The sequence below is a fragment of the Monodelphis domestica genome, chromosome 8 (assembly GCF_027887165.1).
Source record: "Monodelphis domestica isolate mMonDom1 chromosome 8, mMonDom1.pri, whole genome shotgun sequence".
NCBI lineage: Eukaryota > Metazoa > Chordata > Mammalia > Didelphimorphia > Didelphidae > Monodelphis > Monodelphis domestica.
The window spans coordinates 70,248,100-70,265,746 of NC_077234.1; the positions used below are offsets into that span (position 1 = coordinate 70,248,100).

At 44.7% G+C, this 17,647-nt stretch overlaps 2 protein-coding genes across 2 annotated transcripts in view; one reads left to right on the plus strand and one right to left on the minus strand.

Moving 5' to 3' along the window:
• Positions 1–6,554, minus strand: part of LOC100010481 (tubulin alpha-1D chain) — a 7,062-nt gene extending 508 nt beyond the window's left edge. Inside the window, exons 1-4 of the mRNA XM_007501675.2 lie at positions 6,381–6,554; positions 2,389–2,611; positions 1,815–1,963; positions 1–526 (exon numbers count right to left, since the gene is read on the minus strand). The exon at positions 1–526 is cut by the window's left edge and continues 508 nt beyond it. Coding sequence (XP_007501737.1) covers positions 1–526; positions 1,815–1,963; positions 2,389–2,611; positions 6,381–6,383 — 901 coding nt within the window. The 5' untranslated portion in view covers positions 6,384–6,554. The remainder of the gene's footprint in view (positions 527–1,814; positions 1,964–2,388; positions 2,612–6,380) is intronic.
• Positions 6,555–12,759: 6,205 nt separating this feature from the next.
• On the plus strand, positions 12,760–16,732 carry LOC100010238 (tubulin alpha-4A chain). Its single transcript, XM_001362601.5, has 4 exons — positions 12,760–12,917; positions 14,760–14,982; positions 15,305–15,453; positions 15,679–16,732. Exons 1-4 carry the CDS (start codon positions 12,915–12,917, stop codon positions 16,648–16,650), a joined length of 1,347 nt encoding a protein of 448 aa, XP_001362638.1. The 5' UTR covers positions 12,760–12,914; the 3' UTR covers positions 16,651–16,732.
• Positions 16,733–17,647: the final 915 nt, after the last annotated feature.

The window sequence follows — 17,647 nt, forward strand, 5'->3', positions numbered from 1 at the left end:
GGTTGGCTGGCTCAAAGCAAGCATTGGTGATCTCTGCCACCGAGAGCTGCTCATGGTAGGCCTTCTCAGCAGAGATGACAGGTGCATAGGTTGCCAAGGGAAAATGGATTCGAGGATAGGGCACCAGGTTGGTCTGGAACTCTGTGAGGTCCACATTAAGGGCACCATCAAAACGGAGAGAAGCTGTGATAGAGGAGACAATTTGGCCTATGAGGCGGTTGAGGTTGGTGTAGGTAGGACGTTCGATGTCTAGATTTCGGCGGCAGATGTCATAGATGGCCTCATTGTCCACCATGAAGGCACAATCTGAGTGCTCAAGGGTGGTGTGGGTAGTCAGGATGGAGTTGTAGGGCTCTACCACAGCTGTAGAAATCTGGGGGGCTGGATAGATGGAGAACTCTAGCTTGGACTTCTTGCCATAGTCAACTGAGAGCCGTTCCATTAACAGGGAGGTGAAGCCAGAGCCAGTGCCACCCCCAAAGCTGTGGAAAATAAGGAAGCCCTGGAGCCCTGTGCACTGGTCAGCCTGAAAATGAGAATGGAGGTTGGAAGGAGAAAGAAAAGTTTAGGATATGATGATGCAAGCATGAAAAACAAAGAAATATTTTGAAATTCTTAAAGTTTGGGTATTTGGACCTTTTAAAAAATATTTTTGAAAGACCTCCATAAGAAGTGATATGAAATGAGCAAAGGTCTCCTCTGGTTCTCCCATAAAGAAAAAAAATATTGTCTTCTCATCTTGCTCCTCTTTCACTCTAGAAAAAAAAAATCCTGGAGTCCCAAAAATCAATTTCCCTTGAACATTCTAGACATGATTTAGGGACCAGTCTACCCTGTCCCATCTCCCTAACCCACATATTTTCTATTTCACTCTAGCTGTTTTTGGAAGTGCTATATAATGACTGATCAACAAAAAAAGAAGGTGGTCTTTTATTCCTAGTAAGTGACTAAAGTCAGTCACTGGATAATCAACAAATAGCTAGGGAAAGTACTCAGTTTCCTTTTCATCTATGACAACCAATTAAATGATTGGGATGCTTGTTGCTTTATGCTAAGCTACATGTCTATAATCAATATAAGATTTCCCCTGGGATATTTCTGGATTTCATAGCTCTTTCCACCAGTTTAATATAAAGTATTTTAATAACTTAAGCATATCTTAAACTTAATAGTTAATCAAATGAGGGACAACTCATTTGATCTAGTAGACAAACCACTAATCTCTGTATTGTGAGCTCTCACTTGACATTCTCTTGCACTGTAGTAGGATACAGTCAAGACATCCCCATGCAGCTAGGTGGCTCAGTGGATTGAGAGTCAGGCCTAGAGATGGGAGGTCCTAGGTTCAAATTTGGCTTCAGACACTTCCTAGCTGTGTGACTCTGGGCAAGTCACTTAACCCCTATTACCTAGCCCTTACCACTCTTGGAAGGTAAGGGTTAAAAAAAAAAAAAGATATTCTTCTTCAAGAAAAACATAAGGACAGCTAGGTGGCTCAGTGGATTGAGAGAGTCAGGCCTAAAGATGGGAGGTCCTGAGTTCAAATTTTACCTCAGCCACTTCCTAGTTGTGTGACTGGGCAACTCATTGCCTAGACTTTACCACTCTTCTGTCTTAGCATCAAAATACCTGGTATTGATTCTAAGGTAGAAAGTAAGAGGGTCCCCCCCTTTTCTTTTTAATGGCACTTTCCTTTGAAACTACAATTTCCTTTTTTCCTGCTTGATCCTGTTTCTTCACCACTGCAAGGGTGAAGACCCTAGCTGCCCTGGTGCCCCCACGACCCTTTTTTTCTCTGAACAGGGATTACTCACCAGCTTTCGGATTCGATCCAGTACCAAGTCGATAAGCTCTTTCCCAATAGTGTAGTGGCCTCGTGCATAATTGTTGGCAGCATCTTCCTTGCCTGTGATGAGCTGCTCCGGATGGAAGAGCTGGCGGTAGGTGCCAGTCCGAACTTCATCTGCAATGAGCATAATATTTGGTCCTTCCATTTGTTATGGTCTTGTTGGGAGAGACTAAGGGGAACAGAAGCCACCCGACTTATGGGTCCCAACCTAGTTAGCTTCATTTAAGATGAAGGTATATCTAAAGCCCTTCAATTCAATTGAATTAACATTATATTTTGGATAATATATTCCAAGCAGTGCGCTTTACTTTGAAGGATGGGGAGTGGGGTGCAAAGGATTTTTTTAAACCAAGTTGGGCCCTTGAAGCTTAGGGACTAAATGACAGTCTGTGTCCTCAGAGTTTTAGCTCCAATTAATTGCAGAGATAAGAGAGACTAAAAATAAAGAATAGTTGCTGATTCTCTGTTCTCAGTGGGTTAAAAAACATGGATGTGGTACCCAGGGCCAAGGGCAAGGGCACAGACTAAGCTGAACTTACCAATCACTGTGGGCTCCAGGTCCACAAAGACAGCCCGAGGCACATGTTTGCCAGCCCCAGTTTCACTGAAGAAAGTGTTGAAGGAGTCATCACCCCCTCCAATGGTCTTATCACTGGGCATCTGCCCATCAGGCTGAATGCCATGTTCCAGGCAGTACAGCTCCCAACAGGCATTGCCAATCTGCACACCAGCCTGACCCACATGGATTGAGATACACTCACGCTAGGAGAAAAAAGAAGAGCACTTCTAGGAGACAGAGAAGCTGGTCTTACCTAGAGTAGGGTTTCCTGCCTTCCTGGTCATAGATTATCATAAAATTGTTTTAAACCCTCCCCTCCCAACTTTGAATCAATAATTGAATTGTTCCAAGGCAGAAGAACAGTAAGGGCTAAGCAATGGCAGGTAAGTGACTTGCCCAGGGTCACACAGCTAGGAAATATCTGAGGCCAGATTTGAACTCCAGGCCTGGTTCTCTATCTACTGAGCCACTTAAATTATCATAGAGTTTTTAGAGCTAGAAAAGACTATAGAAAACTATCCACTCCAACTCCTTAATGTTACAGATAAGGAAAATGAATACTGAGAGGGAGAATTGAAGTTCCTGGGATAGGGAGAAAATTCTAAATATTCCAATCTTTTCTGTGTAGTAAGAATTATTCTGGTGGCCAATTCATGAAAAATAGCAATTAAATTACCAAGCATCTATATGTGGTTACTATACGAAAGGTACTGTGAATTTGAGAAGAAAAAAATAACATTGTCTCTGCCTTTGGATCTTATCAGAAGGATTTGATGCTAGATTTGTGGATTCCTAATCCCATGCTCTTCCCTCTGAGTCACACGAAGAGGGAGCATACCCCAGGCACTGAAAATAACCTGTGTAAAATGACGGAGATGTGAGAGTAGGGAATGAAAGAGGGCGAAATGATTAGCAAAAGTTTGACCAGGACACTGATACAGTAAAGAGGAGGGATACATAATAACGATAGAAGGGAAGGTTTGGTGCCAAATTGTAGTGGATCTTAGGCAACAGTCTACAAAATGTATATGTTAATTCTAAGAGTACTAAGGAGTCACCAAATGTCTTTGAGCAAAGCAGTGGTATGGTTAGAGCTGGGCGTTAGGATTCTGGCAGCTGTGGAAAGCTCTGGATGGGGAAGAAGGAGTGGGGAAGGATGACGCAGGCAGGGGGACAAATTAGGAAACTATTATAGTAGTCCAGGTAAAATACAATGTGAGTCTGAAATACAATGGTAGTAGTGTGAATGGAGAGGAAAGAATGGATACCAGGGATATTATTGCCAAGGTAGAATGAGGACTTGGCAATGAATGCAGAATGTGGGGGCAGGGAGTAAGGAAGAGGGAAGCATCAGAGACAACTTCTAGGTTTAAGCTTAAGTAACTGGAAGGAATGTTGAAGGGAGGGTTTTGAAGTGAAGATAATGACTTATTGAATTTGAAGTACCAATTGGACATGCAGATGGAGTTGTGGAACATGAAGCTGGAAATGGGAATTTAGAACTGAAGGTGTTAGATTCTAGGTGTCCCCAACCTAGCTTGAGCAGAAAGGCTGAAACCCTACAGGGGAATAGTGGATTGGGAAGTCTTGGCTCCAGTGACCAAGCATCTTGGAGAAAGTTAAGCAGGGCCTGGCAAAGAAAGATATAACTAATTCCTGCCAGAGAGGAAATTAGAGTCTTTGAGGGATGGGAACAAGACTCAAGTGAGAGTGCAGGAGACAAGAGATAAGGAGGAGGAAAAGTAGAGGAGAGCCTTTTTTGTTCGTGTTTAAGCTAGACAATTCATTGGAAGAGGCAGAAAGGAAAGTGGGTCTGGAATCTAGGAATACCAGAATGGAGCTCAATGAATATGATAAGGATTTTTTCTCTCTCTTAGCTATGTATATTTCTAGACTAGTATGTAATGTGTCTTCAAAAAAGCTCCCCTGATCCCCTTACCATGTGACCTAAGATTGGTAGTTGAGGAAGTCCTGAATTTTTAGTTCTTAGTCTACAGGAGATCTGGAACCATTTTTGAGGCCCAGCAAGAAAAAGGAATAAGTACTCTCCTGGGTCAATCTGTGCTAAGCACTTTTGGTGCATCCTAGCTTTGCCCCCATCCTCAACTTCCAGATTTCTTGGGATTTAGAGATGAAAAGGACCTTAGAAAACATAAGATTATAAATTTAGAATTGGGAAGGACCTTAGAGACCGTCTAAGCCTAACCCTCTCATTTTATAGATAAGGAATCCAAGGGCCTAAGAGGCTATGTGACTTGGTCAAGGCATTCCTATGGGTAGAAAGTGACAGTTCTGGATTTGAGGTAAGTCCTTCTGATTCCAAGATCAACACTTTTTCTACTATCCCACACTAGTCCAACTCCATTTTATAGAAGGGGAAATTGAGGCTCAGAGTAGTTGTGACTTGCCAGAGGTTAAACAGTAAATAGTAGGGCTGGGATTCAAACTCAGGTCCTCTAATTCCATATCCAGTGTCTCTTTCCACTGTACTATACCTCTCTGTCCCAGCATAAGAATACAATGAGCACATAGTTGGTGTTAGCCTTTAAGGTGGGAATCCTATCCCCTAAGATAGAAAGATATAGAAGGATAACTATCTGATATTCGTGGCCCTAATTCATGAGTTGAACCTTACAGACATTCAATAAGGCTGAAAAAAGATAAATTAAAAGTCAGATTGTGGAGGGCCCTAAATATTAAGCTATGAGATTTATAATTCATCCTGTAGACAATAGCTACTGAAAGCTCATTTTAAATGAGGGTGTGATGTTGGTATACCTGTGCATTGAGACAATTACCTTAAAAGCTGTCTGAAGCTGGTACTAAGGAAGAAATGCATTGAAATGAGAAGAGAAGGGTCAAAGGGAAATTTATCTCAATTCACCCACAAGGTGGTCAGAGAAGAGACAGAGTGCTTTAGAATCCCTTTCTGGAGGATCAGTCTCCATAGTTAGGGTTTGGGGCTTTAATCATTAAAGGAAACTACGAAAACTTTCTGAGTATGTTCTGTTTTCCCTGTAATTGCCATTACCCTTTTTGGGGGACCCCTAACGTTTTCCTCTTGTTGGCTATTCTTAGCTGAAAGAGTACAAATATGGTTCAGACCTCAGTATCCCATTTCCAAAACCTGTCTCCAGTTCCTAAATCCGCTCCCCCCTCAAAAACAAACAAACCCACCTTTTCTTTTGATTGTCTGTTTACTGCTTCTAGAACACTCTCATTTTTTTACATAAAAAGATATTGTTTATACTGCAGTTACTCCGTCTCCTAGCAACACACTAAGGCACTCCCCAACACACACACACAAGCCCCAGTCCTCTAAAGGGAAGCTTTCTGAAGGAGTCACTGGGGAGGAAATGCATATGAAAGCAGACAGGTCAAAGGGAAAGGGAAGCAAATAGGTAGCTTCTTTGGAATTTGTGGGGGAAATAAAGGAAGCCACTTCTAAAGAGGATTTGTTTTAATTCACAGTGGACAGGGAAGAGGTTGTAATGACTCCATTTTAGAGAGCTGGAGAGCAGAATCCTAAAGGCTAAATTATATAGTGTTTAGGAGATTAACCATTAAATAAAACTATACAAATTTGGGGAGCATTCTGTTTTCCTTGTAGTTGCCATTACTCTTTTGGGGGAACCCCTTGTCCTGGCCATTCTTAGCTGGAAGAATGCAATTATGGTTCAGATCCCTGTGTCCCACTCCTAAAACCTCTATCCCTATTCCTAAATCTTCCCTTCCCCCTAAAAAAAACTTCCTTTCCTCTATATTGCAAGTCTCTCCTGCTTCTCCCATCCTTTTACAGACAGAAGTTGTACATTCTGCAGTTGCTTCTTCCCCTAGCAACACACCATAGCACTCTCCAGCCCAAGCATGCACCAGCACAAACACACACACACACACACACACACAATTTCTCTTATTCTAGCAAACATCCCTTACTTACTGTCACCACTTGAGCCTCTTCCTTAGACTTACCATCCTGTTCAGAATCTGGTGCTGTATGCCAATTGAGACTTCAGGAGTGACAGTGATCTGAATGAGTGAGAACAGCCCTAGAGATCCCTCCTTATACTCTGGGCTAGGCTCTCAGGGGGGGTGTTGTTAGAAACAATCCCAGGGGGTCAGCCCCGTTGACTTGGTTACCATGGCTTGGGCTTGCTGGCCCACAGCCCAAACAGAAATGTAGGGGGGTGGAGAAGGTGCCCTGGGCCTCAGTAACAGTTTGCATGGCAACGGGGCAGGTACACAGAGCTTATATTGCCCCAGTCTGTTTCCTGGTGTCACACCCTAGGCCCTCATAAACTAGAGGACATTTCTAAGGGGGACCATCCCTTAAATGCTACCCCTAAATGGCAGCTTAGAGTTTTGGAATGAGAAGATGTTACAGTAAATTGAATCCTGCAATGACCCAGAATAAAGTTAAAAGGAAGTCAGCACAGAATATAGGCATGAAGGATGATTGAAAGACACCTAGAATTCTATGACACTCCTTCCCCACTCAAGGTGTAATGGAAAGACCTTTGGATTTAGCACCATTAGACCAGGTTTAAATGGCAGCTTTCCCACTTACTATCTGGGTTACTTTGGGCAAGTTACTCTCTAGATCTCTGTTTTCTCAATGAGCAAATGAGATTTGATTGGATTTCATGATTTGAAGGTTACTTCCAATTCTAAATCTTACTAATTCTAAAGGTGAAACTCATTTTTGAAGCACATCTCCTCCATGTACAGTGTCATTAGCCTCCTCTGGTCTCCTCCTCCTTTTGCAGAAAGCTTTGAAGAGCTGTACCCAGGCAAAATGGTGTTTTTTGTACCACCTTGCCCAATTTCTCTCTTGTATATAATTGTATCCATTGTATAACAGACAAAGAATTGGGCTTGGTGTGGGGAGAAGGGAAAGCTAGGTGGCTCAGTAGATTGAGAGCCAGACCTAAAGATGGGAAGTTCAGGTTTCAAATCTGACCTCAGTCACTTCCTAGCTATGTGACCCTGGGAAAATGACTTAACCTCCATTGCCTAGCCTTTACTGCTCTTTTGTCTTGGAATCAATACAAAGGATTGATTCTAAGATGGAAGATAAGGGTTTAAAAAAAAGAAATGGGTTTGAAGGCTTAGAAACACACTGCCTTCGAAACACACTACTCATGTGACTTTAAGCTAGTCATGTAATATCTCTGAGCCTCAGTTTTCTTTGTTGTTAAGTTGCTGCCTCACAGGACTTGGTTAGTGGTCATATTACATCATGTGCATGTACAGTGTTTTGCAAACCATTATAGAAATATTAAGTTATTATTAGATGTTACTACTTTCACTCCATCTCCCCAAGACAAAAATCAAGTTGAAAAGTATCCAATAAACTCATTCCCTGTTAGTAATAGTAATGATGTATTTATTATCTTCTTGCATTATTTGAAAATAAAATAACCTGGGAACAGAAATTCTTGTGGGGAGAGGGGCTTGAGAGTGTTAAATCAACATGGCAATGAGACTTCTCTATTTTAGATCTTATTTGTTCCATTCTATGCATAGAAAGGACTTGCCTGTTTAGAGGTCTGATAGATATTTCCTGGGTTATACCCTGAAATAGTTCATCAAAACGAGGGCAGCTCAAGTCTCATCCATTGAGGATAAATTAATTGGTTGAAACTGGTTGGCAATGAACTGGTTGGCTCAGATTGAGTCACCTACTTTGTGCTAGGCCTATAAAAGGGAATGTTATCATATATAAGTACATATCCATATATACACATAAAATATTATACATCCAAGCTTTTTTTGCCTTTTTTCCCTTTTTTGAGAACAGGTCAGAGATCAAAGAACAGATTTTGGTATCTAGAGGGAGGAGATGAGCAGTGGCAGAGGGAAGAATATGATCCCTTCTTTACACCCCTTCTTGACACCTCCAAGTTAGGGTATTTCATCAATGCTCCTCTCACACTGGAGCCAAGAATAATATCTCTAAAGCAGGACTGGAAATAAATAGGGCCGAGATATAAACAAGAATGTCACCAGTAGCTTTAGGCACTGGATTTAGAGTCAGAGGAGCTGAGATCAAATCTTAGTTCTGTCATTTCCTGGTTGTGTCACCTTGTCAGAGTCAATCAATTTCACCAGGACTCAGTTTACTCAGTTGTAATCAGGGTGAGAAGGGGTGCCAGAAAACCTTTAAGGTTTCTTCCATCTAACAATCTATGATCCTATGATTATGCCATGGAGCAGAACTCCCTAGTTCTTCAAGGAAGCTTATTCAGCTTGAAGGTCAGGACAGCTCCAGAGGTGCTGATAATTGAGATGCAGGGTTGCTCAGATATTTTCATACATTGGGATCCTGCTAAGGATAGCGTGGTTCGTTTTCAAGCCCAGAGATAATAGGCATGAAGAAATCAGCTAAGAAAGTGAGTTTCTAGACTGGACTGTTTTGGCATAGAAATCCAAAGGAAAGGATAGGGAGTAAGGAAGTGGCCCAAGGATGGTTAGATTATAAGTATGTCTTATCTAAGCTTTAAGGGCTACAAATCAAATGCTCTATAGATCAAAGGACAGAATTATTCTTTCTCCCATTTGGAACATTTTTATTTATTTGAGGTACAGTACCTTGTATAGGTTAAAACCCACATTGCTTGAGGGGGTACCTACATAGAGAACATTCTGAATCCATAGAGATTCATCTTCTTAGGAAGACCATCACTTCCTAGATAAAATCAGATGCTCTAGAGCAGTGATGGTAAACCTTTTAGAGACTTCATGCCATGCCCTGCCCCAACACCAAATGCCAGGTGCACCCTGCCCCTACTCCTTACCTCACCCTGTGAGCCTCCCACCTTACCCACGATATGCTCCCATTGAACTGCTGGGCAGAGGGGTGGATGCTGTGAAAAAATGTCATCAGATATGGTGGAGAGGGGGAAGGGAGAAGCTCTACCTGAGTCCCTCTGCCTTTCTAGTAACAAACTTGGTGGGGAGGGGCAGCATGTGTGCCCACAGAGAGTACTCTGTGTGCCATCTTTTGCAAGCATGCCATAGGTTTGCCATCACTGTTCTAGAGAATAAAGAAGCCAAATACATAGGATATTTCTTTGTGGATACATAGGTCCCAGGAATTCCCATTTGAAGAGGATGATTTGGGAAATCACTTTCCAGAAGCTTTCTAGCCCCTTGTTCTTTTTTCCCCAATTAGGTTTGTAGTTAAACAAGCAATATGATGCAGTGTATCACAGTATATTGGATTTAAAGTCAGAGGACCTGGGTTCAAATCCCATCTCTGCTATTTAATACCTTTGTGGCCTAGGGCAAGTCACTTAATCCTCTGCCAAAGTTCCTTATTTGTAAAATAAGGGAAATATAATAGAAGTTCCCTTGTAGTTCTAAATCTATGGCCCTATAGAGTCGCTAGGTCTTATGGTTTAGCCATCAAATATGAAGGGCAAACTCCACTAAAATGAGATCTAGAAAGGCATTAACATAACATTAGGAAGTGAAATCACTCGATTATGGCCAAACTGGTCCTATCTCACAAATGCACCTTGATCATATATCTCTCTCTCTCTAACTATCTGCTAGTGAAGTCAAGTTACTTGGCCTTTGTTGGCCTCAGTTTCCTCGTGTGAAATTGAGGGTCTTATACATTATGTGTATATATATATATATATATATATAATATAATAAATTGTATATACTATATGTCATATTATAGTATTATAATTATTTAATAGCATACATAATTTAATAAAGTAAAAATAAAATCATTTAATAGTAATATAAATCTATTTTATATTACTAGATATAATTACATAATAGATTTTATCTATAATACCTACCAATCTATAACAACCTTGCAGGGTTGTTGTTAAGAGCAAAACATCAGTATAGCACTTTGCAAATCTTTAATTATTAAATTAGATTTATAAGTATGGTTTATCTAGTATGCTTTAAGGGCTATAGACCAAAGGCAGAGATATTCTCTCTCCCATTTACATTTTTTTCTCTCTTCTCTGCTTCTCTTATTCCTACTCATCTTCTGAGGCCTAACTCAAGTTCCATCTCCTTTAAAGCCTTCCCTAGCCATTGTCATTGCTTTCTCCTTTGAAGTTCTATAACATATATTGTCTGTATGACTCATTAGTTACTGATTATATACTACCTTGGGACTATTAGTTACCTTCCCATGTGTATGCCTTCTCTTTATAGCTAGATCAATGGTTTCAAAGGGAATACTTGAATTTCTTACGAAGGGTCGCCCATATTGTGTAACTTACCCTGATAATTGTGTATCTTAGTTCCTCATGACAAAAGATAATATTGCTGAGAGCAAAAAAAAAAAAGTTGGAGAACTACCATACTATATTTGTAAGCTCTTTGAAAGATGAAGTTGGGGTTTTCCTTTCTTTGTACCTGCACAATGCTAGACCTGTGATTTCTTGAACCCTGGTAGGAAACTCCCAGTAAGGAACCCACCAGTGCAGATGGCTACCTTCTCTGCAACTTATAGTACTGAAGTTGCATTGGGGACTCTAAGACATTAAGCAACTTCTCTTATAGTTCAATATATGTCATGGGGTATATGGTGTGTTCACAGAAGGTGAGTCTTTTCAGGGCTACTTTCCTCCTTTGGTGTGTACCTGCCACCTAGCTCTCACCTTTTGTTCCAAGAATCTGTAAGATGAGCAATGGTCACACCCTGGTAAATTATCTCAGCAGGTAGGCTAGAACAGACTGAGGGTAGCAGACAAGCATCAAACCTGGCCTGAGTTAGATAGAGGTAACTCAGGTATGTAAAGACTTTCCTTCAGAGAAAGAGGCAAATGAGAACACTTTGTTCCAACAACCATAAAGGTGGCTGAAACAGGCCCTATAGAGCACTTAGAACTTGGCCAGACATTAAAGACATGAAGGTTATCCACTTCAACCCAGACTGTCACCAGTCATCCTGATTTTTGTCTTGCCACTGGACTTTTTACCTTCTTATAATCAATAGCAAGTATCATTTTTCAAAGCAAAAAAGTAAGGACCAGATAGTTGGGGCTAAGTGACTTGAGCAGGATCATAGGGCTAGAAAGTGTCTGAGTCTAGATTTGAACTCAGGTCTTCCCGAATCCAGGACTGGCTCTCTATCCACTGAGCCACCTAGCTGCCCTTGTCACTGGACTTTGACTATTCTAGAAGAGAGTGAGGCTGTTGACTTGGTGCAACTCTGCCTCACTTAAATATAATTCAAGGGCAAGTCAAGATATCAGCCTATGATGTCACTGGTTCTCTTGCTGTAGGAAGGACAACAACTATCCATATGTCAGAGACAAGACTTCAAGCCAGATCTTAGTAACACTAAGGTCAACTCTGCCAATTACACCATACTGCCCTTTCAAAAATATATCATTTAAATGATGCCACAAAATATTTGTCAATCAATTGACCTATGTTTTTCTTCCATCAATCAGTAGAGGTAGAAGCCAGTCCCCTTTTCCCATGATCCAAATGAGAAGACCCAGTCAGTAAAAGTGATTGGAAAAGTGATCATTGAGTTCAAGGTGGAACAGATCTTTCTACCACCTAAGGCATTGGGAGTGGTCAATGTGAAAAGTGGCAGTGATGAAGGCTTAGAATTGGGGTGAAGGGGGTGTGACCCTGAAGTCACCCAGAGAACTCCTAGCATCCCTTACCTATTCAAGGATCCTCAATTCACATCGTTGGTGTCTGTCTGTAGGGAGAGGGAAACGCTACAATTACACTAGCAAAAAAAGCTTACACAACATTTTTGGAGTTGGCCACTGCGACTTCTTCTCTCCAGTCCCCTGGACTCACCACGCTCTCTCTACCTTTTTGAAACTAGTGGCTGTAGTACCTGCTGGAATTACCAGATGGCGTAACCCAGAAGAACGTCCAAGAGCTAATGGGCTGGATAGCTACGTAGACCTTGGGAAGGGAAGGCAAGGAAGGACTTTCCTCTGGAAAAACGCACCCACAGACCTTGGGTCTAAATCAGAGAACCTTATCTGTCAGGGTCTAAAGGCTACAAGTGTAGACTTCCTCCCCCAATGTTTTTGAATGTTAGATCCTTAAGATGAGCAGTTTCCCTGCTCTGCTCCCCATCCCATACCGCGGAGTCTTTGACCCTGTCAATCCTGAGGGTGAAGCGTTAATATCTGGGCTAGTACTCCCAAACCTAGTGCAGCAAACGAAAAAAGGGTTAAGGCCTGGTGGTGCAAGGCAACAAAGTCTTAGGACTGGAGCCTCCCCAGGGTGTGACAGAGGAAAGAGAGCTGGTGAGACCGGCCCCACCGGCCAGCCACCAGGGTGTGGTCTCGGGGACCGGGACCTCCCCAACCCCTCCCCTCCCCACAATGTTTGGTGGGCGTGGTCATCTGGCTAAGCGTCCCCGCCTTTGTGGGCGTGTCGGATGCGCTTGGCCCCACCCCAATCATACAAAAGCTGTGCGGCACTGCAGTTAGCGCAGTTCTCACCGAGATCCGTCACGCAGACTCTACGTGAGACATTCCGGCCCGGACCTCCACCATGGTGAGTGAGGCCCGGGCTGGAACCCCATCCCTGCCGCTCCCACCTCTGTTTATACCTTTTTTTCCATGGGACACCCCGCGGGCCAAGCTAAGGTTCTCCAACCCAGCAGTCCCCAACCTTTCCTCCTGGGCATAGAGATTTTTTAAAGCTTCCTTCATATATTTGTCATATATGTGATAATATATATATATATGTATATTGAAATGTATATTTTTATTTCTTTACTGGTGTGAGTTCTGTCTAGGCCAGAGAGGGTAGAGTAGAAGTCTCACGACCTTAAGGAAAAAGCAGGATGGGGTCAGGGGTGAAAGATCTTGTGCTTGTGGGGTATAGACCAGAGAGGTCCCCAATCCCTCCTCTGTCCCCCTTTCCCCTAGCACAAATGTGTCCCTTCCCCCCTCTCCTGGCGCTAGTCACGCGGCCTCCACTGCTCATGCACCTTGGCCTTCCCGCGCGAGGGAAGTCCGGCTCTCTGGCCCCCATCCGGGACCACTGGAATGGATGGGACACGTGCTTCTCTGGGGAACAGGCCAGATTACTCCGGGGATCTGGCCACGCATCCCCCTTCCTCTTAGTTTGCAGCCTTATGGGCCCTCCACAGTGACTCAGCACCCCTCTTCTGAATTGGGGAACTGTAGGGGGGGTGGGAAGGGGAATGCTTGAGAGGCGCTTACCGGACGGCGGGAAAGGGTTTCGGACCATGCTGAGAGTTAACCCCTCCCCCAACCCGCACGGACTGATGGGCAGGGACAGCTGGGGATGGGGAGTGTGGAGAGTTGGGGTTAAGGCCAGTTTTGGGGGGGGGGAGTGGAGGGCGGATGGTATTTATAGCAGAAAGGGGGGGGAGTGCTGTAATCCAATCCCGGGTTTCGTCAGGAACCTTACTGGAAATTATATCGGGGTAGGGTGGGGTGATATAGTGGCCCTAGCAGAAGCGGAGGAGAATGGAGGGCACTTGCCTTTGGGGCCTCGCCACAAGTTCCACTTCCTTTGCTGAGTATTTTGTAACCATCATTCTACCATCCTGAAGTGGGGGTTGGGAGGCGCGTCTGGACTCTGATCCTTAATTCTTCTCTCACTGGCTCTTCAGTAGTTAATCTGGCACTAAAAAGAACTGTCTCCTTGGACGACATCTGCTGTTATCCTTATAACCCCCATGCACTCTGTACTTGCTTTTCCCAGCTCCCCAGCTTTAGCTCTGCTTTCCCTAGGTTGGCATACACAGTGACAAGCTGACGTGGTGCAATGGCTTCACAGTGTGGGGGTGGAGGTGGGAAAAGCAGCTGCAGTCTTTTTTTTTTCCCCCTCCAGAGAGGATGAGGCTTAAATTGGGAAGAAGGTGGGGAGAAGTATAGGGCACATAAGCTTGATAGGTCAATGTCAGTGCCTTGATTATGGATGGGAGAAATTCCAGCTGCTACTATTTATCATCAAAGCTAATAATCTATGGGAGATGACTGTGCAGACTTCCAAAGTCTGAAAACCTTTTGAGGAAAAGGTTATTCTGTTCTTGTGTTAAAATGTGGTAGGGTTTATTCTTTGTACATTAAGAGAAGTTGCCCCTGTTTCTGCTAATTTCTTAGACACTTCAGCATCTCCAGCACATTTTTGTTGGTCTCATGGCATTCCTGCTGATTGCTTTCTCATCTCAAGGGATTGTGGAATCAGTCTTACGGTGTCTTTGTAGTTTTGAAGAGGGTGCATTTTGTGATCTCTTTGCCCATTATGAAGTCCTGAATCTCCTGAGAATGGTCTATCTTAAATTAAGACTTACAACTGCTGATAAAATGATTAGTCTGCTGAGTTTAGGGCTTATTTTGTCACCCTTCTTTTCTCCCTCAGCGTGAATGCATCTCAGTCCACGTCGGACAGGCGGGTGTCCAGATGGGCAATGCCTGTTGGGAACTATACTGCCTGGAACATGGTATCCAGCCTGATGGGCAGATGCCTAGTGACAAGACCATCGGGGGAGGAGATGACTCCTTCACTACCTTCTTTTGTGAAACTGGGGCTGGAAAGCATGTGCCTCGGGCTGTCTTCGTGGACCTGGAGCCTACAGTGATCGGTAAGAAGGATAGGGATGGGGGAGGGCTGGGATGACTGGGATAAGAGCACATCTAGGACAAACTCTGTGCCTGTACCAGATCCCTGACCTTCCCCTTGCTGCCTGAAAAGCTCGCAGACCTGTTTGGAGCCCTATTAAACTCTGAGTAAGGTATATTGATCTCATTCTGGATCTGGCCCTGAATATTGTTGCTGGTATCTCGTGACAAGCTAAACTGCAAACCCTATACACCGTAGCATCTGACAAAATGCATGGTGGAAGTGGGAAGTGTTGAGACCACAATACCTGGCTTTCCCTGACTACTCCATAAACTTTCTTCCAGATGAGATCCGAAATGGCCCCTACCGACAACTCTTCCACCCCGAGCAGCTCATCACTGGTAAGGAGGATGCTGCTAACAACTATGCCCGTGGCCACTACACCATTGGCAAGGAGATCATTGACCCTGTGCTGGATCGAATCCGCAAACTGGTGAGTACATGGGTTAGGGATGAGAGCTTGGGAAGTTCTGCTGGACAATTTTCAGAGAAAAGTTGAAAGGTCCACATGGATTCTCCAGAGCATGATGTTCTATAGGTAGATGGGGTGTTCCATTCTTGGCCCCAACCTCCGAGGATATGCTTGGTTCCGATTCAAGATTCAGCCTCAGATTCCTACCTAGGTGTGTGTTGACCTTCCTTCTTTCTTGCCTTTCAGTCTGACCAGTGTACAGGACTCCAAGGCTTTCTGGTGTTCCATAGCTTTGGGGGAGGCACCGGCTCTGGCTTCACCTCTCTGTTGATGGAACGGCTCTCAGTTGACTATGGCAAGAAGTCCAAGCTAGAGTTCTCCATCTATCCAGCCCCCCAGGTTTCTACAGCTGTGGTAGAGCCCTACAACTCCATCCTGACTACCCACACCACCCTTGAGCACTCAGATTGTGCCTTCATGGTGGACAATGAGGCCATCTATGACATCTGCCGCCGAAATCTAGACATCGAACGTCCTACCTACACCAACCTCAACCGCCTCATCAGCCAAATTGTCTCCTCTATCACAGCTTCTCTCCGTTTTGATGGTGCCCTTAATGTGGACCTCACAGAGTTCCAGACCAACCTGGTGCCCTATCCTCGAATCCATTTTCCCCTGGCAACCTATGCACCTGTCATCTCTGCTGAGAAGGCTTACCATGAGCAGCTCTCAGTATCTGAAATCACCAATGCCTGCTTTGAGCCAGCCAACCAGATGGTGAAGTGCGACCCTCGCCACGGCAAATACATGGCCTGTTGCCTCCTGTACCGTGGTGATGTGGTGCCCAAAGATGTCAATGCTGCCATCGCGGCCATCAAGACCAAACGAAGCATCCAGTTTGTGGACTGGTGTCCTACTGGCTTCAAGGTTGGCATCAACTACCAGCCACCCACTGTGGTGCCTGGTGGGGATCTGGCCAAGGTCCAGCGAGCAGTGTGTATGCTGAGCAACACCACAGCCATTGCAGAAGCCTGGGCTCGCCTGGACCACAAGTTTGACCTGATGTATGCCAAGAGGGCATTTGTGCATTGGTATGTAGGTGAGGGCATGGAGGAGGGAGAGTTCTCTGAGGCTCGGGAGGACATGGCAGCCCTGGAAAAAGATTACGAGGAGGTGGGCATCGACTCCTACGAGGATGAGGATGAGGGGGAAGAGTAGAGCGGCCACCTGAAGCCATTTTACTGTTTGTTGAAAAATCCTTTCGAAATAAACAGAGTCTGTGTTTTGAATCTTGCCCCCACCCCTTGTGCTCTGCACTCTCTTGCCTCATATGTGAACCGCTGTTGCCGATGCCTTCCCTCTCTGTCGCTGCCCTTTTCCCTGCTCCTCATTACCCTTTTCTTTCCTACGAGCTGAAGGTGAGGATTGTGGATGATCCGGGTCCTGCCTGGAGGGTCTTGCCCCAGTCCCCCGCATTCAAGGCCCCAGGGCACTGAGGTCAGGCCAAAGAGGACTAGACTGGACTTGGGTGTGGGCACCCACCACCACAGCCAGCCTTGCCTGTCCTTGATGGGATGTGCTTCCTCAAAATGAGAACTAAAGGCTGGTTTTGCTTTTCAGAGATCAGAAGCTCCCTACCCTCTTCATCCTGTCTCTGCATTCTCCAGCTTCAGAAGAAGCTTCATCTGCATAGGAAGGGTATAGGTAGGGCAGGGTTGGACAGGAGTTCCGGGGTGGTCAGGATGCCAAGTCACAGTGCCCAGCCTTCCCCCTGGGGGATGGGTAGGGCAGTGGTGCTATCAGGTGGGTTGGTCATGTGTCTTTCCTTTCTGTGCCCCCTATCTCTGCATGGCCCCCTTGCTCTCTCCCACTGCTTTGCTGGGGACCTTGAGCTGTGGCATTAAAAGTCAGCTCCTCTCCCCTTTTGTCTGTACTTTCTTTCCAGATTCAGCCTCACCTCTTGGGGGCCTCCTGCCAAGGCCCCAGGGGAAATTACAGCTAAGCTAATAGGTGGCCCTGGGCCCAGGCCTGCGTCAGCAGGGGGGGGGTGGCGGGGGGAGGAAGCCTGTGTCACAAGGGCAGCCTGCATCAGCCCTGCCCTCTCTGGTGATCCAGGGACGCGGTGCCCTTCCCTCAGGGAGTAGAGTAGAGGCACAACCATGCTTGGGCCCCTGTTTATTCAGCAAGCCCTGCAGGAGGGGGCAGCTGGGCACTG